The sequence below is a fragment of the Cyanistes caeruleus genome, chromosome 1 (assembly GCF_971803275.1).
Source record: "Cyanistes caeruleus chromosome 1, bCyaCae1.hap1.1, whole genome shotgun sequence".
Lineage (NCBI taxonomy): Eukaryota > Metazoa > Chordata > Aves > Passeriformes > Paridae > Cyanistes > Cyanistes caeruleus.
Genome location: NC_141701.1, coordinates 51,701,253 through 51,725,191, shown reverse-complemented (window position 1 = coordinate 51,725,191; position 23,939 = coordinate 51,701,253). Strand labels below are relative to the sequence as shown.

The 23,939-nt window shown below is 38.3% G+C and overlaps 1 protein-coding gene across 22 annotated transcripts in view; it reads left to right on the top strand.

The window, feature by feature from the left end:
• The window catches only part of PPP4R1 (protein phosphatase 4 regulatory subunit 1), a 64,154-nt gene that overhangs the window by 5,492 nt on the left and 34,723 nt on the right, over nucleotides 1-23,939 (top strand). For 12 of the 22 annotated variants that reach the window (XM_086892178.1, XM_086892127.1, XM_086892095.1 and 9 more), the window contains 2 exons: nucleotides 9,435-9,570; nucleotides 16,695-16,801. In XM_086892178.1, the coding sequence (XP_086748304.1) occupies nucleotides 9,512-9,570; nucleotides 16,695-16,801 (166 nt within the window). In that variant the 5' untranslated portion in view covers nucleotides 9,435-9,511. The remainder of the gene's footprint in view (nucleotides 1-9,434; nucleotides 9,571-16,694; nucleotides 16,802-23,939) is intronic. The other 10 variants (XM_086892130.1, XM_086892187.1, XM_086892098.1 and 7 more) reach the window with 1 other exon arrangement.

Here is a 23,939-nt window from a genome sequence, read left to right as displayed (position 1 = left end):
AGGACTTCTGGTAGTTGCAAGTATACGAGCATGCTTTGGTGGTTATGTAGCTTACTCAGATTTTGAAACTTTACCTTTTTGCCATGCTGACAATGGTGAATTTCCTTTTTCTGTACAATTAGTTTCCAGATGTTTTAACTAAAAATGCAGAAAATTGAGTTTTAGTATCTACACATTATTTAGACAGTTGTAGTTTAGAACTGTTAAATGAATTTTTACATACGCATGTTTAAACTTGTTTCCTTTAACACAAGTGCTTAATGGTATGATAGATTTAAAATTCAGCAATAAGTTAGTTTTTACAATTGGCAAATCTAATGTTACTGTTTGGATTTTACTAGTGGATGAAACAGTTCTGAAAACTGAAAACATAGTAGTGATGATCCAACATAGCTCTATTTTTATTATTGAGTTCTTTTCCATTGAGTAAAAGGGAGGACAGGTTTTCCTAGCCTCTCCTCCCAGCAGGCTTCTCAGTGAGTGAAACACTTATTTAGCTGAGTTGAAGAAAATTCTCTTTGTGCATCTGCAAATGTCAAAAGCTGTTTTATCGTTGATGCTATGTTCTTTTTCCAGGTGATGAGCAAATCTTCTGGCATTAGCAGTGAGCTTGTATTGGTTGAATGCTTTTAATTAAATTATTCTCTCAGACTTTAAGTAGTGCACAAGTCTCTTTCCAAATGGAAGCTAATTTAAATTTAATTTTTTTAACCTTTTTAATTATAGTTTAAGTCGAAAAATGTGGGTTTTTTTCTTTTATGTTGTTTTGTTTTTATAAAATCAGTCTGTATTTCCCTGTGGTGTCAAATCACAGTCACAGCTTGATGCTGTGTTGTAGTTTTTATTCTCTGGCAGTGAATTATGCTGGCATAACATGTGTTGAGTATGTTAAAATTCACCTTCCCTTTTCCACAGCTGCACGTAGTAATATCAGAAGCTTTTGCACTGTGGTTTCTTTGTTCCTTCACCACAGAATAAGAATTAACAGATTTTTTTATGCTGGTAGTTGTTTTGTATAGGCTGCACATTGTGTCACTTTTTAGACTTAATTCCAGCTGTGAGTATAGCTAAATTTCTAACATCATGTTCAAATGCCCTGTTGCAGTACTGACCTCAGAGTCTGAGCTCTGGTGAAAGAGTGCTGAGATAGTTTGAGTTATTGGGTTGGCATTTCAGCATTGCATAAAAGTAATAACAGGAATTAATGGCAGACTTTCTGTAGTGATTGGAATCAGTTCTCTGGTGTGACTGAGATTCTGCTCCTTTGGGAATCCAATAACCATTCCTTAATGCTAATGAGGCACGCGTGTTAAGTCTGTTGTTTTCCCTGGAGATCAGGGTTTAATTCTCCCAACACTTCAGTTCATTTCTATGTCTTTTAATGTGGTGATTGACCCTCACAGAAACTGGGAGACTCAGGTGGATGGCTGTGTCCCCATGGAATTCTGGTGTTAGTGGTCTCAGGTGGGTAATGGTTAGTCTCTTTCTCTGGCAACCTCTTAGGATCCTAGAGAAAAGAAGATGATGTGAGGAAGGGATTGTGCTTGATTTGATGTAGGCTAATGAACATTTCTAATGCAGCTGCACATTTTTTCTCCGTTGCACCTAGTAGAGGACTGAAGAAGAAATAATTTTCTAGGCTTTCAGCTTTCCAAGGCCACAGCATCACTTCTGATGTGGGAATGTGCTCACCAGACACCTTTCATTATCCCATCTCTGGCAAGGATTCTCAGTTAAGGTTGCCAGATATTTTTTTTTTTTTTTTTTTTTTTTCCCCCCTGTCATGCTTTATCTTACAGGGCTTTGGGTATTCACCTCCTTCTCTCTTTTTCTCCCACTTGCAGCTGAGAAACAGAGGGAGTGAAAGAGTCACGAATGAGCTGGAAATGTTCAAAATCCTAGGCTTAAGATAGTGAAACCTTGGTGCTTGCAGTTATTTCTGACTGCTGACCTATTGTGGAGGTGGCAGACTGCAGCGTGTTGAAGATAAAATGCTTTTCTTTCCTGTGTGTGTGCCTTTTGCTGCTAAGACTTTCCCTCTGTGTGGGCAGGAAGTTTTCATTGCAAGAGTTATAACATGAACAGGACTGGATGAAAGGATAGCTTCTGCTTTGAGAGCTGGAGGAACAGTTCTCTCTTTGGAAGAGTGAGGCAGGGACAGCTGCCCCTAAAAGTTGCCAGGATATCAGGGCTCCTCTGTCTGCTTTAGAAGGTACAGTGTAAGAGAAACTAACGTGGCTGTTCCTTGGTCTGAGAGGAATGCTGCAGTTCTTTCTGGCAGTAGGGTGTTAAAACCCTACCGGATAGGTTGAAAAATTGTCAAAGGGTGTTTGTTTGCAACAGTGGAACAATGGCACTGACAGTTGAGACCACTGGTCTGGTGGGTTTTTCATACTGTTTTTAAGGTAAAATAGAGAGACAGTACCATAAAGAGGTATTATTCTCTGTACAGAGTCTGGAAAAGCTAAATCGATTAATGTATGAAATGGACATGGTATGTGAGTGATTTTGCAGACTGTTGAAGCATTTTTTTCTGATAAACAAATCTACTTAGGAAATTTTTCTTGTGGTGTTGCCAAATGCCTGAACAGTTCCCAAATACTTGAATGGAGGAGAGACTACCTTTTCCTTCCTCTCTAGGCTACAGGAGGAACAGCTTGATTAGTCTGTAGGGATGCTTGCTTGTGCAAGTAATGTAAACATTAAATTGCATTGAAATGAACACCCATGACCGTTCTTACTTTTTTCCAAGAGTGAATCCACAGCATTCTGTACTGCTCAACTTTCTCCCACAGACTGGTTTTATACTTTATACTGAGCACAGACAGGAAGTGTGTGGAGAGTTGCAGCAAGAATTTCTCTGTATACCCAGAAAACACAGGGGTTTATCCCAACATGAGTTTTGAAAGCTGTCAAGCAGCGTCTCAAGAGCATTTTCTGGGATTTAGGCAGAGAAAAGTGCAGTTAGGAAGTTAAAAGGGAATTACATTGCAAAGCCATGTTTCATAGCTTATGGATGTACTGTAGTTGTAGAGCTTGACTTCTCTGCAGTGTTTAGCCTAAGTAAGTGTATTTTGAATTACTGTGATGATGCTGTCGAAGTACTGCACAGTGGAACAACACTTCATAGCTGATGTATCATAACTCATGGTGTCACATCAAGCACTGCAAAGCTTGCACAAGTCCTTAGAGTGTTTGAGCTTCAGCTGCTTGCTTCATATCTCTCTTCCTTCTAGTTAGTCCAATGTTTGGTGTTTTTGTGTGTACTAAATACCCAGTTGTGTGGCAGAATTTGAGCATGGCCCCAAGCACATTGAATGCACGTGTCCTATTGTAGGACCAGAGAGAACATGTTGGCTGAAGATGGAAATAGGATTTTCCCCCCAGTGCTACAAAATTCTCAGTCAGTCATGCAGTCAGTTAAAAATCCCATGAACAGCAATACTCTGCAGAGAGAAAAGGGATACCTTTCTTTGGCAGTAATGACTTTGTAGAGGAGAAAAAAGTGCCTTAGAGGAACTTCTACTTGCAGGAGCTGGTTTTTGCTTCACTCCAACTTCATTCCACAATTCTTAAGTACATGCAGTTGTTTGGAAGGGGTAGAAGACAGGGACTTAAATAGCAGGGAACTTGAGTGCCTTGGTGATGGGCGTGACATGCTCCCTACAGGAAATAGGCAGACTGAATATAAACTGTTGATTGTTTTAACTGGTAGCTTGGATATCCTTCTCTTTGTTTCAATTTCCTCTGGAGCAGCGTTTGTGGCAGGTCAAACTGTTAACCGGTAGAAGGTACATTCAGCTGTTGTGCTAATAAATGACTAGTGAGCAATATGAGATAGAACTATTCCTTTTTTTTTTTTCCAGAGCAAATCAGTATTTTCAATGCTGCTTGCATATGCCTGAAAGAAACAAACTTGTGTGTAGCTGCACCTCTTCTCCTTGCTTAAGGAATTTTGTATTGCCCCTTGTTTCCTCTGATGCTTGATGAGAAATGCAACTCCTGTGGCAGCTTGATAGCTGTCTTTTTATGAAGGGCTTTACTAAATGAAAATATTCTCATAGCCTGTTACATTTAGACTACTGGGTCTTTGAAATTTTCTGTGCCATGCTCGCATCTGTTCTGTGTGTTAACAGCTGCTGATTTTTTCATTCCTGTGTCTTTCATCTGATAGGTACTCCCTGTCCCTTGCCCCCCAAACCTTTAGTGAAGCTTTATTTTATAGGATTTTCTTTGTCTGCTTCAAGCTGTTAGTAAGCTCTGCTGTCAAAGTGCTACATGGGGGCTAGTATGGTAATTGCATCAGAGCTGCTTTGCATTTCCACCTTTCTTATCTTCTTCCTTGCTCCTGCTTTTCTTCTCCTTCTGCCCCACCCCCAACCCCCGTCCCACCAAACTTGGAATTCAGACAACAAAGTCTGTGTACACAGGTGTGATAACTTCACATTCGTAAGAGGCTCAAGTCTGATGGTGCTCCACGGTTTGAAGGGCTAATGAATTAGAAATAGTTATATATAGAAATGAATGTGTTTGCAATATTGAAGTGCAATATTGAAGAGAATTAAGTGAACTTATTGAAGAGAATTCTACTTCTGCTCTGCAGAAGTCTGAATCTAAGGTGAATTTATTATTTTGTAGCATGGAGGGCAGTAATTTAGAACAAAACCTACTACTGTTATTTTGTGGTCATGATATCAAATGTCTGGACCCATAAGATTACAATTCTTGCTTTAGAGTTAAGCAGAAAAATTACTTGCCTGAACAGCAGAATAGGACTTGGTTCTGCATATAAGTGCTGTATTATCTTGAATATCCATATGTTAACAATTGATGTAGAGTGTAATAAGTAACTTATGCTAAAATTGAATAAAAATTAGTCCGTTTTAGTAGATGTATCTGCCGTATAGATTTTGCAATAGGTCTTGAGGACTCTGGGGATGCAGAAGCTAAAATGAGAGAACTGTTAGGATTAGCTGGAAGTCTCGAATCCTTAAAGCTGTTTGTTGTTCAGCTTTCAGAATTGAATTGCTTATTTTTTTTAAATACACTTCTTGTCACTGAGTTTCTATGCCAAAACAAAGAAGAATGATTCTGCTCTGGCGCTCATAGCAAATACAGGAGAATGAAAAGAATACATATAGGCCTTGTTACTGAACAGTCTATGGCAAAGAATTGTTCCTGCATTATTAAATAAGAAAAAATAGTTATTTTTTTCAAATGTGATTTTGTGTGCCTCTCTGTAAAAGATTCCGTATGAGAGACCTTTGTGAAGGATTATATGAGGATGAGATATGTAGTAGAAAAACCAACTGCCTTGAAAATTGGCCTACAGGCTGTGGTTTTGTAGGGAACTGAGTTTTAAATGGACCTCTGTTTTGTTGTTGTATGTTCAGCCAAGCTTGGCAGTGGTTGACTAAGCACCTCTACACACAGTCTGCCTCAGCAAGACTGCTGTATAGTTCATGTTAGTTAATAACTGTGTCAAGTTATTGTTGTATCTTTGCCATAAAACAAAGGAGAGCTTCAGGGAAACAGGAGAGCTTGAAGCAGGGAATGTTAATATATATTTTCACACAGTACAGTATGGACCAGATGCAAGATAGATAGACAAGCTTGAACAACTTCTCAAAAACACTCAAACAAATGTTTTGACAGGAAAATGAAGGTACACAGAGGATAAGTCACTTGGCTTCTGTAGTACAGCAGGTTAATGACAGTCAGACATGGAAGCAAAAGGCAGTGTTGTTATGTGTTGTTTTATACGATGCTTCCTTGTGTTTGGCAGTCATTGTGTAGAGTTTTGAAGAGAAACTTGCAAACTTTGTCTGGATAAACAATGAATGTATTAATTTTGTTCTACTTTGGTACTTGAATATACAGAAATAGAAGCGTGGTGATTGCTTTTGACATCACTGTGCAATTGCTGTTTCTCCTCCTGACACCACTAGTGACTTTAAACTCCTGGGATAGTGTGTTCTTATGGAGACTCCTATTTTGTCTAGCTCTACTTCTGCATGCTGGTGTGAATATGTAGGACCAGATTAGAAGGTAGTTAAGGCTCTGCACTTGCATTAGTTTTCAGTGGTGTCTTGTAGTTTATATGCTTTCTGTGGATTTGAAAAAGTGGAGAAAAATAAGAAAATTGACCCATAGTTTTTCTGCAGTAGATAAGTAATATATTGTCCTATTGCCTGTTCTGTGTTCTGAAGCAGGAAGAAATTTGTGTGTTCTTCATTTGAATTAGCCAAAATTTGTACTGGTTTTGACTGGCATAGAGTTAAATTTCTCCATAATACCATGTATGGGACAATGTTTTGGATTTCTGCTAAAACTAGTGTTGATAAATCACTGATATGTTAGCTACTGTTGAAGACAGGACTTAAGCACTAACAGGACCTTTTCTGTTCCTCATGGCGCTCTCCCAGTGAATAGGTTGGAAATGTGCAAAGTATTCCTGTATAAGCTACTCTGAAGAACTTTAACTCCATCCCAGCCAAAACCAGTACACTTGTGTTGTTTAAGAGTGTGTTTTGCATTTGTAAAATTTACAGAAGGTCTTGTGGTACTTAATCAGTGCTCAAAGTTGGGTAGAAAGCAGAGTAGGGCTGAAGAGGCAATACTCAGTAAACAGCCTTTTTGGTATAATGTGGAGGGAATAGCAGAGTGACTTGGTTTATTGAATAATGCAAAGTATGTCCTTTATGCATTTTAGATGAGAAGTGGTCAGATGTTGGTGATTTGTGTTTGTGGCAAATGGAAGACAAACATCCACTTGAGGGGCTTTGTTGGAATGGGAGTTCTTTGTTAGAATGGACTATCTGTTTTGACTTGGATAGGTGTCATGGAAGTGAAAATGAATATGTAACATAACTGTAACAGCACTTTACTAGAACTATAAACTGTTCATGTGCTGACTGGTTTATTTTTACTACCCTTTTCTTCCCTGTATTATAGTTGTGTTAATCAAGATGCTGTCATTTGAATGATCTCTTCCGTGACTACGAGCTGAGATGCTGGAATTAGTTAAATAGTAATTGTTGCTTGGTAGCAGAGACACATCAAGCTCAATGCAGTGCTAAGCCTAATTTTACAATTCATAAACTCAGCAGAGCCAAGTCCACACAACTCAATGTTTGAACTAGTAGGAGACATCAAACAGATCAGTTGTGAGCAGACACTCATATTTTTATCATTGGTATTTACATCTGATATGAGTGGATTTAGAAGTTGGGTTGACTTAACTGGTTTCATGAGGCAAAAATTGTAGAAAAGTAAATGTAGAGGGTACAAGGAGGAACATAGAACAAAGCTGAGGTTGAGAAGAGAGAAATGGAGTGAGTAAAATTGGTCATACATGTGATGGGCAGCATTTTATTTTTTTGTATTCTTGAGTTTGATAGCTAAATAATTACTGTCAGCAGTATAGTTATTTTTATGTTGGTATTTTGACATCATTTCTTCAATTTATGTTTTAAAATTTACAGTATGATCAACAGACACTGAAATAGAAAAATAGAACCCTGTCATAGAACTAATTTCACTGTTTAGTTGGAGAGAAGGAGGCTGAGGGGTGATTTCATCACGTTTTGTAGATCCCTGAGAATGGGAAGCGATTTAACTTCTGTTCAGCCCTGAGGTGGTTGGGCAGTTGGACTGGATGATAGCTGAAGATACCTTCAACTGAAATAGTCTAAGTGAGAACAGAACTAAAAACACAGAAAAATCCCTGGTCTCAGTTGGATTGATGGGTTGAATTAAAGGCCTACAAGCCTGTGAAAGGATGTAGCCTGTTCCTTGTTAACTTAACCTGGCATAAAGTCCTAGCTTGCATTATGAGTTCATTTTTACTTGCCTCCCACTTCCTGTGAAAATAAAACTGATTCTTGCAAAGAGCCCAAACTAAACAACAGAAGTTAAACCCAAAGAAACCCACAAACCCAAACCAAACACAAGTTCAAACAGTTATGTAAACCTGGAGTTGCTAAACACTTTCCCTTTGTGTTGCAATAGCTTTTTGCAGCTGATCATTCTTTTCAGCCTTCCCTTCCTGCCCCTGCAGTTTATTATTCTATTCTCTACCTTAGACATATCTAACACTACTAATTCCTCTTCTCAGATTCCTCTTCCATTTCCTTTGGCTCCTAGTACACTTTCTTCCTTTCTCCCATGTCTTAAATTGTTCTTATACACTTGCTCTTTCCCCATCACTTTTTCATTTGATTTCTGGCAAGAATTTCATGTTCTGTCAAGGACTGCAAAATCTGATCCCTTGTGCAAGGATGGGATCAATTGATGTCCATGGATTCTCTATATAGAAAATGGGATCATTACTTTGTTGTTAAAAGGGTGCCATTAACTTAGTTTATATCTAAAAATATAACTCTCTGAGAGCTCAGTGTTTGTCTTTTGACATTTGCAGTACAGTAAGGAAGATATTCAGGCAATGGTATCTGTTTATGTATTCTGAATGTTGAGTATAATGACACACTCTTTGGTAAGCAATTTATATAGCACAGCATAATTGTATGGAGAGTAAGAGGACAATAATCTCTTCCTTTTGTAGAGTTCATTCAAAAAATCGTTGTTGGACTTGCAGATCTGTCTTCTGATCTCTATTTGCAAGTTTTGAAAAGGCATTTCAGAGGATTTGGCTAGACTGAAGAATAGGGGTAGTGTACTGTAGTGTTGTGTTTTCAGGACTAATGGAGACGACCTTTCCAACGGGGGATCTCATTTGCAGCCAGAAGTGTGTGTTTGCTATAGGACTGAGTTTTAGAGCAGTTTTGAGGGCATATGGAAACTAAAATGGGGGTAATTCAAATCCTAATTCTTAAGCAGCTCTTTAGAGCAGGATTGGACTTCTTTCCATGTCTTTGGTTTTGTGTTGATAAAGGGGTCTGTATAAGAATTCCGTGATGATTTGCTGCTTTATAATTATGCAGTAGGTGAATTGTGCCCATTTTATTTGGTAGTCAGATCTAGCAACACATTCTGATTTTGACATGCTTAATTGAGATTTTTCTGGTTTAGAACAAAGTCTTTTTGGTCTGTTAGATCATGTTGTATAAACTCTGGGCTACCCGCAGCTATGATTTGAGTACGTGTTTTCAAAAAGCTGACTTTACAACTAGATACAGGTCATTTGCTTGAGAAAAATATAAGGTATAAAAATACTCAGGAAGATTAGTGATGAATCTTACTTGGGAACTTAGATAAAATGACTCAAAATCCATTTATACATCATCAGTCACATTTGTATAGAGAAGACTTTATGAGGGGCTGGGGAAGCTGGTGGGAACAATGTGATGCAGTTACTTAATATGTTGTCAATGGGACCTTGCCTAGACTTCTGTATTTCAGACCAACAACAGACATCAATCATTTTAGTGTCAAACTACTGTGATTATAAGGAATATTTCTGATGTCTCTGATAGTTGGTGTGGATGACTACAGCTCAGAGTCTGATGTGATTATTATACCTTCAGCCCTGGACTTTGTCTCACAAGATGAAATGTTGACGCCTTTGGGAAGATTGGACAAGTACGCTGCAAGTGAGAACATATTTAACAGGTATGCTTTTTAAATGTCCTGTCTGACTAATGGTATGCAGACTATTCATGTGATTCAAATCTGACTGAAGTTAATTTGCATGGAATACAAATCATTTCAAAAAACCCAGCACCTCTAGGAATATCTTCAGTTTCCACCCATCCTTCTGTTTGCTCATGTGCCTCCTACTTAGAGAGAGCAAAATATTAATGATAACAGAAAAACATTAGTTCATCTTTCAAGCAACTTGTAGTAAAGGACTTGAACTTCTCCATTAATTGGAGCACATCGTTTAGGTTTTTTTGTAGATGCTAACATTCCTGTTGGCACAGGACTGTAAGGTGATAGTAACTCTATCCATAACTCTGTGTGACAATGAGCTTCAGAAAATACTTTATGAAAGGTCAGGAGAGCATAATGAACAGCAAAGAGTTTGCCGAGAGAAACCCAAGAACTATTTCAGAATCAATCTCCTCTGTAGTTTATAACTTCAATATTGCTGCTTCTAGTTATTGTAAGTGAACTTGCCCATTTAATACTGCATTCTGCATTTTCCCCTTTTTATTTCTGTAATGCCTCTGAAATGGTTGTTTCATTTAAAAGCACAGGTATTGTAGCATACTTCAGACAGACACACATCCTACCCCACCCCCTTGCACTCAGATGCTCTGCACTTGAATGGAGAAATTCAAACCCGTGGTTTATTTTAATTGGACCTGTAAACAGTAAGAGGACAACAGAAATGTATAAAATATGGTAACATTGAGATTTTCTGGTATTTTATTTGAACATGGTTTAGTTTGGGTTTCAAGTAAGCTTTTAATGAAGTGTGTTTGCTTTAATGTTGAATTCTTGATACAATAATACATAGAACCAAAGTCTACGATCAATCACCCAATAGGATAGCCTCTGTTTTGTTGTTCAGGGCCTGGGTTTGGAAAGTATTTAGCTCTGTTCTTAGCTTTAGTCACGTGAACTGTACTTAAAATTCCACACTACGTGTGTGAGCATACCATTGAATCGAAGCTAAAAATTGTAGAATGGTTTCTCTTGTTACAACCTGCATAAACCTGTATGCACAGATGAGTTCCGAATGAACGCCTCATTTTCAAATTTTGTTTTGTCCTCAAATCCAAAGTTTGCTGTATTTTACAATTTAAGATGAGATTGTCACTTATACTACCAGAAGGGAGTTTTTGTAAATTTTGACTTTTCATGGTGAGGGAGAGAAGAGGAGCCTTCAGGACTCCAGATGATAATTATGTGATAAAAGATAGTAGGGAGGAGAACAAACTCAGAAACTCAAGTTATGTATGTTGAATTTTAACCAAGAATGCTGGTCCTAATATTTTAGTTGCCCACCTAAGCAAAATCTGTCTGATTTCTCAGTATGGATTGCATTGGATATGGGGCATGCATAAACTTGGAATCTCTTTAATTGCTGTGTCCAAGTTTATGCATCCTGTGCTTTCCTGCAGGGCAAGGTGATCAGAGTAGCTGTAGTTTTTCCTGATTTTTTTCCTGTGTTTGCTTGTTTGGATTCTTTTTGCTGGTACAAACATGTTTTTTTAATCCTAGCTCCCTTTGTAGGCCTATTGTGTTATGCAGCATAAGAAAATACAGGAAGTAGCAAATGATAATTATTAATGGTATAACTGTGAGTAGCACTTAGATCAAAATAAATGATAGTGACAATTGCAGTCATTTTATGATGATTCAGCATTAGTCAGTGTGAGAATAATAGGAGGGATTTTTGCTAAGCAGAGGAACTGGAGCATTTAATAGGAAAATGATAAATTAAATTACATTTGTTTATTCCTATGTCTTAGTATGGTATCAGCACATCCAATTACTAATGAGTAGTTTAAAAGTTTTAAAATACTATAATTGAGTTAATAATGTTTCAGTTGTTTCTGTGACCTGGAACCTGCATTTCTCTGGAAGCTTCATATTACACGTTCCAAACTCTTGAAACATAATCACTGAATCTAGGTAAATTAGGGTAAGATGGATTTTTTCCCCCTTTAATTGGATGAATTTGCCTTTATGGCAAATGGCAGTTTTTAATCTTTACATTTAATTTTAGGTATTATTTCTCTTTGCATTTGGTTTTATTATCCTTTTCTATCTCGCTAATCATCTACCTATGCAGCATATTTACAGTCTGTGATTGTATTGAAAGATTAAAGTGAAGGGATTTTTAACAACTGCTGCAGAAGTCTAGTCTGCTTTAAGTGGATTCCTTGAGCACTCATGGTTTCTCAGCCACTTGCTGAGATGGGAATGGATCAGTGTCTGTGTCCTAAAAAATTTCAGGAGATGGGGCTTGGAAATAGGAATGTCTTCTTTGTTTAAATATGTAAGATTTTTGATAGGATTAACTGAAAAAGAGAGAGAGGGGTAGGGAATCCTTTAATGGCTTCCCAAGTGGCAGAAATAGTTGCTTTGTGATGACTTCTGGTATGTTATGGTTTACATTTTTACTGGTTTAGGTGTTGCTCATAAGCATCACAGATGTTGCCTTAATCTGTGAGAATGAAGAGGAACCTGACAAATATTACAATGAATGACCCCTCTTGTGTCTGTCAAATAAGGCAAGTGTGGGAGTCTGGCTGTGGTGTGATTATTGAAGACGCAGCCTCCAGACCAGATTTGAGAAGCATCTCTAGCATATGCCTTAATAATCCAACATCACATTACTGCAAGGGTAGATGTGGAGCAGAAGTCCAAAGCCATCACCCTAAAACACAGGGTCATCTTGTGTCTGGTAGCACTGGTGTGTGTGCATATGAACAAGGACGATGATTCCCTTTTACTACTCGCTTTAAAAACCAGTTGCTAGTTACTGGTGCAGTTTGGAGCATAGTTTTTGTCTCTTTTCTTTATTTGTGTTAAAATCCCTTGTGGATTTTTCTGATCTTTATTGCCATGAACTTGCTCCCATTCCTCATTAAGAAGGCTCAGAAGTGTAGAGCACTCACCAATAAATCTATTTGAATAGTGAGGCAGTTCCTGAACGCTGAGCCTTCATTTTCATAAGCCTATGAGAAATTATTGCTGCTTTTTCTCTTCAGACCAAAGCACATCTTGGCAGGAGGCTAATTCACAAGTATGGTCAGTCTTGGTTATCAAGACTAGATCTGCATATGAATGTAGATAATTTGAAACTGTCCTCTTGCCAGACTTCTTTGAAGTATGTCTTTGCTTTTCCCTTGGGAGAATACCTGATATACTTTGAAAAAAGTTTTTTGGCAACAGTCTAATTTAAAATACTCATAGAACAGCATTAAGTGAGGATATGCTGGATCTCAAAGTGGGATTAAGCATATGTGTGTACTCACAGCTTATAAGTAATGCTTTCACAGGAACTTCATTTAACTGTGTATTTCAAATTTGGGACTTGAATGCATGAAATAACCTCACTAAAACAGAGGAATGCTGTAATTACAAGATCCCTGCTGTAATGTATATGAAAAACCTCTCTAAGACAGTTTTGTCAGATGTCGAGACTGGCTTGCCTTATTTTTATTTAGGTATGATCAGATTAAATTTAATTGACAATTTGATTGTACACAGCTGCAGTTATTTTTCTCTTCCCTTCTGTCCCTGTAGCCTAGCCCAGTGTAGTTTCTTTCTTGGGTATTTGTGTACTGACAGTAAGGAAGTGCTAAACTCATGCTGAAGACATGCAGGTGAAACTATGCTGGCTTTGTTCTGACAGGGACGTTTCTCATCATTTTAGTATAAATTAGGTTATTTCTTCTGATCTCTAGCTTTACTCTGTTACTGTCTCAGTGTTTCTGATCCTACTGTATATCAAAAATTAAAATGTAGTAAAAAAATGAAACAAACCTCAAAACATTTTTTTTGAACATTAATTTGCAGATCTGTGTATACCAAAGAAATGACTTAAATAAAACAATATAGCTTGAGAAATTTTACCTTTTAAATGTGTTAAAATGATTTAAGCTGAACTAACAAAGGACAGAACTTTCCCAAAGCACTAAAGAAAAGTTTTAATTACTTCAACAGTGCTTGAATGTACCTCTTCATGTTTAGCCTTTCTTCTTACGGGTACAGAGATGTTGATTTTAAAATTGGGAGTTTATTCTGAGTATTCTCTGAGCTTGTTAGGGGAAAACACTGCCAGGCTCATTTACTATTGCCAGTATTAATTTAAACACAAAATGTCAATAGTGCTCTCAGGCATGTGCTGTGTCTCTTTGGGATGTCTTGTCCAGGACTGGGAGTTGGACTGAATGATCCTTATGGATCCCTTCCAGCTCAGCATATTCCATGGTTCTGTGAAATTTGATTTACAAGTTCTGAAAAAATGGGCAAAGAAAAGAGGTATCTTTTTCCTTTTATTTTTCTCTGGTTTTGTTTCAGTTTTTTAAACATATGCTTATTAGCTATATGCACTCCTTGTGCAGATGAAGTAATTTAAATTCTAAAGTAAAAAATTACTAAAGGGCAAATGAGGTTCAAAGGAGTTTGACTAAGCAAAGCAAAATTACTTACGGTTCTTCTCAGAGTATATTCTGACATCCTGTATTATGTCTGTGTGTACAGTCTTCAAAATACCTGTCACCTGCATGTGGCATAAAGGCAGGGTGTTTGTAATCTATTCCCATTTTGTCCTGCTGCCAATTGCAGTTAAGTGTACCTACAAGATACCTTATCAGTTTTTCCTAATGTTTGACAGGCTCGTGAAATTCAGAATTTTGCTAAATAGCCTCCACTTCTGCACATAATATTGGAAGTGCTTGTACTGCACGCTACATTGTAGCCTTTGACCTCTGGCCTTTCTTTAGTCTGTGAACTGTTTAATGGATAAATAGATGTAGTGCTGCTTAGGTGCCAGTCAGAGATCAAGCACACCTTGGCAGAGCTAGAGCACAGCCTGTAATGTTTGGAGAACATGAGTGGCCATCATTGGATGGATGGATGGATGGATGGATGGATGGATGGATGGATGGATGGATGGATGGATGGATAGATGGATGGATGGATCAGACTGAGTTTTGTGTTTACTCTGTGATTACTGGCTACCTACCCAGTTAGATTTGCTAAAGTGAATTTAGCTTACCCAGGTACCCTTCGTTGTTTTGCTTTTTACCAGAATCTGTTTATTGTAAAAGTAGATCCATTAGTTCCTTTACAAGCCAAAGAGGGAAATATTGTCTGGATGAAGGTGGGGGCCACCCTACATTTGGTGCATGGAATAAGTGTAATGGGTTTAATAGATAGGTCAAGTCTACTTCAGATCAGGATTTCTGTGTTCTTCTCCTCTTGAGCAGGTTTATGGCCTTCTGCATAGCCATATGTCCAACCCACAGGAACTAGTAAAGACACTGAGATTCAGCCACTCCGGTCCCACTCTATGAGGAGATTAGTCTTCTCAAAACTCCCAGCATAGTAGAGAGCAATTCCATAGTCCCCTGGAGTCAGAAGGGATTTTGAGCTGTTTGTTGGATGGGTTCTGTTTACTGTGGTTCCTTACTTGCTGAGACTCAGTGGGTTAGTTGACTTTCCAAGACTACATTTAATATCTAGGAGACACATGTCCACACAGGCTGGTTTATGAAATTGCTTTATCTGTTCCTCTTCTCTTTTCAGAGGTGTCCAGCCCTTTAAAAGACCAAGTCAACTCTGCTTCTAGGTTAGTGTGTCATGCAGTCTGTTTCCCTCTGTTAGGGTTTTGATGGCTGAATTCTCAAGAAGTACAGAGATGTACTTCTGTCGAATTGAAAGAGTTAGGGAGAGGAAATTTGAAAAAGACAAACAAATGGTTTCTTCAATTTGTTTTTTTTAGATTTTATACATCTGTATGTCAAAACAGTTTAGTTTAAAATAGTTCTGCAAGTGGCCAATGTGAAATATTTGAATTACTGATTTTCAGTGGGAGAAAATGTGTGCTTAGCTTTGGGAATTCATGGAAACCTCCTGCCGTTCTCCAGTTGCATGGAACTGTGAAGTTGTTGAGCTTCCCTTGTGTACTAGGAATGTAACCATCTGTTTTCTTACCAGTTGCTTACCACTGCTCATGTTCACTGCTTGTAGTGAACTTCATAAAGTTTAGGTATGCCTCTGCTCTTGTCTACAACAGTGCTTCTACCTAGGCTACATCCTAGGAGTGTTTCTGTCCTTCAGTTTTGGAAATACCTGGCACCTGACAACTTCAGCATTTTGTTGAGTTGCTTCAGGGCATTACCAGATCTACCAGTGTCTCGGATGCTGTTCCTTGGCCCATTCCCTTTCTATTATCCAGGGATAACTCTGAAGTGACATGTAACCCATGTTATCCAATAGGGTGAGAAAAGATTTATGCCATTGCAAGCTGGTTTTGAGGAGAAGGGTTGATTGCCAGCTGCATTTAGGGCTATCTAGGTACCTGATGGGTATGACTTTGTAACATAGGCTGCAACAGAACCTCGGTGGACAAAATACCAAATCTGACTATGTCTCTTCAGTCATAAATTAATCCATAGAATATTTTCTTTTGCATTTGAAGTAGTAACTGAGTTGATTATGACTTATTTAATATTTTCTTAATGTTTTTCTACTTTGCTTAATGTACGTCTCAGGTACACATGGGTTGAGTAGTGTTATTTTCACATAAAATATGTACCCACCACTCACAGTATATACTTGTAGCATTCACATGAAGTTTGACTTTTAAATGTTGGTATGAAAATCTTCAGCTTGAGTCTTCATGCTTTCTGTGAAATAAATTTAGAATTCTGTTTAAAAACACTTTAACGATACTAGTGTTACTTTGTATGGAACAAGTTAGGGACTACATAGATGAGGATGGAAGGCCAATTCTGACTTCCTAACATTCAGCTCCTGTTTGCCCACTTAGCAGATGATTACTGTTTCTGGTCTTGGTGGCTGGTTTTTCTTATCCTTGTAAATGAAAGGGATACTTTAAATGTTACATTTAAAGCATACGGTTCTTTAAGATTATGCCAGGTATCAGAAATAAGAATTCCCAAAGCAGGGCTAACTAAATATACTGACTTTGAAGTGAATATATATAAAATTCTATTTATGTAAGAAACTTGTATGATTGCACAACTTTTTGATTTATCTGTATTTCCAGACACAAATAATGCTGATTTTTAATCTTTCTTGTAAACTAGGCAAATGGTGGCTCGAAGTTTGCTGGACACTTTGAAGGAAGTCAGTGATGATGAGAGAGATTGTATTGCTGTGTTGGAGAGAATCAGCAGATTAGCTGATGATTCAGGTAGGTAGCACTAAACATTTTACTGGGTTCATGTGGGAAAGTCAGAGGTGCTGAACTTGTGTTTAGCACAGGAGCGGTATGTTCTTTCTCCAGTATTCAAACTAGGCTTCTGCAAATTCAATAAAATAGTGTAAAGTTTAATTTTTCTTAATCAACCCCCAAAGATGACTTTTTTCCTTACTATTTTCATCAACAGATTCACACCTGTTCAAAATGTAGGACTGCAGCTTTCCAGCAGTACATTTTTTAGTAACTTTTATTATGTACTTTTGCTACTCAGGAGATCTAGATGATTATTTTAGAGTTGTAGATCAAGATTAGTTTCTTGCCTTCAAAAGAAACTTGGAAACCATCTGTGCAAAACTCCCATAAATTTTGATAGAATTTAAATGCTGAAGTTGTTCCTTTAGACCTTTTTGGGCAACCAGGTGTGAAGGCAGGTAAGAGAAGCAGCAAGAATTGATAAATGTGAAATCAGAGAATGATTTAGGTTGGAAGGGACCTGCCATGAGCAGGGACACCTTCTACAAAACCAGACTGTTCAAAACTCCATCTAGCCTGATCTTGAGCACTTCCGGTGATGAGGCATCCACAATTTCTGGGTAACCTGCTCCAGTGCCTCACCATTCTCATACTGAAGAATTTCTGCTTTGAATCTAATCTAAACCTGCCTTCTTTCAGTTTGAAGCCATTACCCCATACCAAGTCACTACATGGCCTTGTAAAAAGTCCCTCTCCAGCTCTCTTTCAGGCGTCCTTAGGTACTGGAGGGTTGCAGTAAGGTCTTCCCAGAGCCTTCTCCAGGCTGAGCAGCCCGAGCTCTATCAGCCTTCTCTTGTAGGAGAGATTCTCTATCTCTCTGATCAGTTTCATGACCCTCCTCTGGACTTGCTGCTCCAAGTCTACGTCCTTCTTGTCTGGGGGTCCCCAGAGCTGGATGCAGCACTCCATGTGGGGTCTCACCAGAGCAGAGAAGCAGAATCCCCTCCCTCACCCTGCTGGTCATGCTGCTTTTGATGTAGTTCAGGATGTGTTTGGCTTTCTGGGCTGCAGGTGCACATTGCTGGGTCATGTTGAGCTTCTCATCAACCAGCACCTCTGAATCTTTCTCCTCAGGGTTTGTCTCAATCCATTCTCTACTAACCCTGCATTGGTACCAAGGTCTGTCCAAACCCATGTGCAGGACCTTGTTTTAGGCCCTGTTGAACTTCATGAGGTTCACATGTGCCTGCTTCTCAGGCACATGTCCCTGTGCATGCCGTCCCTTCCCTCCAGCATGTCAATCCCACCACAAAGCTTGGTGTAGTGCTGAGGGTGCTGTCCATGTCACCAACTAAGATGTTGAACAGTGCTGGTCCCAGTATTGACCCCCAAGGAGCTCCAGTTGTCACTACTCTCCCCTTGGATATCAAGCTGTTGACCACAACTGTTTTGAGTGCATTATCCAGCCAGCTGTTTATCCACTGAATTGCCATCAGTCAAATCCATGTGTCTGTGATTTGAAAACAAGGATGTAACAAGATAGTGTCAGATGTTTTGCGTAAGTCCAGATACAGGATGTCAGTTGCCCTTGCCTTATCCACCAGCACTTTAACCCCATTGTAGAAAGCCAAGAAATTGACCTTAGTGAAGTTGTTGTAGTTCTTACACATCACCTTCTTAGTTTCCATGTGCCTTCTCAGTTTCCAGGAGGATCTGCACCATGATCTTGCTAAGGCATCAAGGTGAAGGCTAAAACTGGTCTTCAGTTCCCTCTGTCTTCTTTTTTTCTCTTTTTGAAAATGAGGGATTTGTTCTCCCTTTTAAGTTTGGTGGGAACTTCACTGGATTGCCACAATTCTCAAATGTGATGGATAGTGGCTTAGCCATTTCTTCTGCCAGTTCCCTCAGGACCTGCAGATGCACTGCATCAGGTCCTGTGGACTTTCAGGTACTTTAGATGATCTTGACCCTGATCTTCTTCTGTGGGCAGTTCATCATTCTCTGATCTTCGCCTTCTGGGTCTCGGGTTGAGAATTTGCAGCTGGAGACTGAGGGAGAAACGTCATTGAGTACTTCAGCCTTCTCCATGTTCAGGGTAACCAGGTCTCCCACTTTTGAATCTTCTAGACAGAAGTTATATTTTCCCTAGTCTTCCTTTTATCACTGGTGTACCTATAGAACCTTTTCTTGTTGCCTTTGACATCCCTGACCACTTTTAATTTTTTGGGGGCTTTAGCTTTCCTAACCCAGTTCCTGGCAGCTCGGACAATTTTTCTGTATTCCTCCTAGTTTACCAGTCCTTGCTTGCACCCTCTGTAGGCTTCCTTTTTTTGCTTGAGTTTGTCCAGGAGCTCCTTGTACATCCATACAGGCCTCCCAGTGTTTTTGCTTGACTACTTCTTTGTTGGGATGCATTGCTCCTGCACTTGGAGGATGTGATCCTTGAATATTAACTAACTTTCTTGGGCAACTGTTCCCTGCAGGGCTTTATCCCATGGTACTCCACCAAGCAGATCCCTGAAGATGCCAGAAGTCTGCTCTTGACATCCAGTATAGTGAGCTTGCCCTAAAGAGCATGACCTTCTTTGCTATGAGTAGGAGGGCTCTGTAGATCCAGTATGTCTGTCTCTATAATGAATATATTGGGACTGCTGAGTGTTTTGAATAAATGGCAAAAGCAAGAGAAAAATGAAAAACAAATGTGGAAGAAAAGGAGTGCTTAAAAAGTGGTGGGGGAGTGGATGAAGGGGAAAATGGTGTGGACAGAGCTGTGACAAAATTGTGGCTTAAAGATGCTCTTGAAAGAATTAAGAACTTGATTTCAGCATAGCTGATATATTTGACACACCAGAAGGAAGAAAGTCTATCAGCAAAACATCAGAAAAGATCTGGTCATTATTTTGTTATTGTTGGAGTGCTGTGGGGAAAAATTTATAGTAAATCTTGAATGAGAAGAAAATGTTTCTTCTTTTTGATGTCTGCTAGTTTTTCTCCCTTCTTCTGGAACTGCAGAAGATAATGCTTTCTAAAAATATATTCTGCTGATTTCTGTTATTCTGTTATTACTGTCTTAATTTAAAATGCATGGTTTTCTTTTTCTGGAGGAATGTCCTTGTTTAGCCAGGAAAAGTAGCCTGTTGTAAGCATTACATAATGATACTGAGTACCTCTCCAATGATTCTTTAAAAGGGAAAGAAAGTCACTATTCACTTACAATAAAATATGTCTTTAATTGAGAACAGTAGCATGCTACTGTTTATAGAGTGCTTTCCTAGCAAAGCTCTGCTGCTGAAATCTGCATATACAGTTGCCTGTTTGTGTGGCCCTGTGAATAGTTTTGAGCATCAGAAACTTTCTGAAGCTCCACTTCAGTTTAGAAAATAGGACAGATGTGTCCAAGGGAAAGTGGCCTCTTGCAGCAACTTGTAGCCTTAGGCTTTTCATTGGTGACCAACTAAGTGTGTCAAATTGAAGTTTATTTAGGCAGAAAAGTAGTGGAAGCCAAGAGTTGAGCTCAAATCAATTTGTTGCCTTTAACAAGGGTGGGGTACATTTTTAGTCAGGGCTGATATTTTCTCAGCGTCAGTAAAAGCAGCAGTTCAGGCTTTTCCTGCACTGTAAAGTTGTCTCAGATCTGCCAAACTAGTAGCGCTGGATTCTGCAGCTGCCCCACAAATTAAATTTCTGCAAACTGTGAGTCTTGTGCCTCGAGCAGTTGCAGTATTGGACTTGACTGGTTTCGGTAAGACAGGTTATTAGAATATCCTTGTGTTCTAAACCATGTGAAAATTCATTAGGGAACTAGATCTGCTTTGTATCTTCTTAATATATGAGCTTGACTATTATTCAAACTGTAGCACAATGGGTTTTGTTTAATTTTTTTTGTCATGGCTTTTTGGTTTTGTTGCAGAGGTTTTGGTTTTTTGTGTGTGTATGTTTAAGGTAGTAACTATTAGACTTGTTAATTTTTGTCTTTCTTCTTTCCATTTACAGTATTTTTTTTTCCCCAATTTAAGCATAAAACATAAAAGTTCCTGAATTTGGAATAAAAAACATTGTAAAAGTGCCTGTGTGTTTTAACTTCCCTGGTAAAAGCAAGACATTTGTATGGTTAGAGCTATCCTGCAGTCAAACCTTCATGTTCAAATGTTTAAATAAATAAAAATAAAAACAAACTTGGAAGTCAAACTAAACTATGACTAAGTATTTCAAGTTGCTGATGCTTGCCAGTCTTGCACCAGTTCTTTTAACATTTGGAGCTCTTTTTCTTCTCTTGTCAAATGAAGTTATAGAAAGCAAAGTACTTTTCCTTTTTCTTTTCAATAGTTGGTATAATCAGGTTGGAATTGAAGAATATACCCAGGATACACAGTATCTGTTCTCTTTCTGGGCTGCTGATGCTGATTTCTAAAATAGAGGTACAGCAGTGAACTAGAAATACCAGCTATCCTAAAATTGCCAAGGGAGTCCTCTGTCCTGTTAATACCTTGCAATTTCAGAAGTCTTGTAGTTGGGTTGATGTTTTTCAGATATGGTCTTTGCTTGAAAAAGAATCAGTCTCAGGGTTTTGTAAAAATTCTTTGGGTTTGTGGTTTGTAGGTTTGGGTTGGTTTTTTTTTTGTTGTTTTGGTTGGGTTTTTTTTAGCTTTTTTCAGGTTTGTTTTGGTTGTTTTTAATACTTTTTAATAAGCTGGGGCTATGCTGAGACAGCCATTTCTGTGTTTAAAAGCAGGAGAATTTCTAATAATTTTCATTCTTCATCTCCTGTGATAAAACTTTAACAACCTAAATGTCATCTTGGTTGCACTGAATAGTGTATTAATGTGGAGCAAAAAATAATCTTTACTAGAAAAATACCTGGTTCCAAATATATGATTGTATATAATGATGGAAGACAATTATGAGAGGATGGTTTGCTATGATTGTTACATATCTGGAGATACCAACTGGCTAGCCAAGACACGTTTTTTGAGGTATCATAGCAAAAGTAAATATCAGCTCTAAAACTGGTTTTATAAAAGCTTTTTGTAAAAAAAGAAAAAAACATTCTGGAAGACATAGCTTTTGAAGGAAACTCATTTGGACCCTCTGAGTAGAGTTGTAGTGAATTGTATTTTGTGAAAGAGTTTTGATTACTATTGTGTCTGCACATACAAATGGTATAAAGTGTGCATTCTCCTGACAGGGTAATTTGGACTCCTTTTAATGAATTAATTCCAGTTTACACTTGTAGCCTTAAAACCACTGTTGTGTTTCTGTGGGGAAAAAGATACCCACTTCAGGTGGTACTGGAAATGAGCTGCTCCCAGTGCTGGCAGAAGACAAGATTTGCTCTGCCCTGGTATCATGTGCTTCTGTTGTATGTATGTGGCAGCACAGAATAGCTGTTCTGTGGAGGAAACCCATCAGTGGCATTGGGGAATAATCTTCTGCTCCCAAGGCCCTTACTTGCTTAAGAAAGTTATTTTCCAAACCTGAGTTGTTTGGAAGACTTCAGTGTTTGTCTTCATTGCTGTAATTGGGGTGTTGCTGTTTAATCTGTTACTCTGCTGTGGAATTTGGGTACTTTTCAGTCCTAAACTGGACTTCCCTGCTGTCTTTGTTACTGAGTTTCCTACGGTAGTGACAGTTGAGAAAGATACATTATACTGCTTTTGAATCTGCTGTTCAATCACTTTGTAATTTCTCTGTTTCTTTAGGGATGTTAGGTATGACTTTACACTTAGATGTTTTAATGGTGTCTCTGAATCTATACAAGCCAAGAAGTAGTTTGGCATATAAGCCCAGTGCTTGGCAAATGTTAAGTTATCTCACATTAACCCTTGTTAGATTATGCTTATTATGTTAGAAATGCTTATCTTTGTATTAAGACAGCTGGGTGTTCTCCATTCTCAAATGCAGACTAGACACAGGCTTGTGAAAGCTTGAACAAGGGCCTTGTGTCTGAGTTTTTCACTTAAGTAAATTAGTATAATTCATACTTTTTCTTTTTTGGTACCAGCTTGTGAGTGGCTTAGATGATACAAGATTTCATCGTTGTGTGCTGAAGTGCATTAACTGGCTTTAAAAGTTAGCCCCAGCCAGAATTAGTACAATATTGGCATTTTGCTTAGAGTGCAAGAGGCTCCAGAAGCTTTAAATCTTATTTTCTGAAGTTTCTTTAAGAGTCTGTATCTTCATTTCTAAAATCCATGTGTACTTTGGCTTACTATTAAATACATACACATAGATGTCTTTTTCAAGAAATGATGGGGGGAAAATAAATGTCCTGAAGGGCTGGTGCTTTTTTGAGTATAGCCAACTAGGATGTTTTTCTTCTGAATGAGGAGTAATCTCTTTACTGCAAGGAGTAAGTTGTAAATGCCATTTCCAAAACAATCTGATTTTGAAAACAATTATTAGGCTAATTGGTCATTAAGTTTTGAAGCTCTATAATCAGGCTTAATGTAAATGGCCTCACAACCCTAATTACTTAATAGTGTGCTTAAATGGTTTTATTAATGTAGGTTCAATTATTGCTGTTGGTATTTTGAGACATGCCAACATTACCTGTCAAACAGCACATATTGCAGCATTTTATGTAACAAAAATGTTCATATGTATGCAGTATTAATGGGAATACTAATATTTGCCTTTCCCAGCTGCCAGTATCTTCAGATGTATTTTCTTCTCTTCCCATCCTCATGTTTCAGGATTTTCCATATCTCATCTCCCACCTCATGCTACGCTAAAGAATTTTTTACTGTGCTTGATGTAAACCTCTTTTGTCCCTCTATGCATCTGATGAGTGACTAAGGGTGACTTTACCCTCCCTCATTAGTCTGTGTTTCTTGTTACTTGCTCTGTCAGTCAGTAATGAAATCCATTTCTGGTTAGCAGGAGAAAAGAGCCTGACTACTGAAGCAGCACATGCCTCAGACACATCAGCCTTTCTGCTGGACTCCTAAGCTAAAAAGAATGGGCTCTGGTTACAGTGTATTTCCACTTGTCTAGCTTTTCTTTTATCTTTGAAAGAGGTAGGAAAGTCAGAGGGAAAGATGAAATGGGAAATAGTACAAACCAACAGGGAAAATATGTATGTTTGTAGAAGGAAAAAAAGAGGGTAATGGAAAATTATCTTTGGGGAAAGGAGAGGATAGATAAAGCTGTGTCAGGG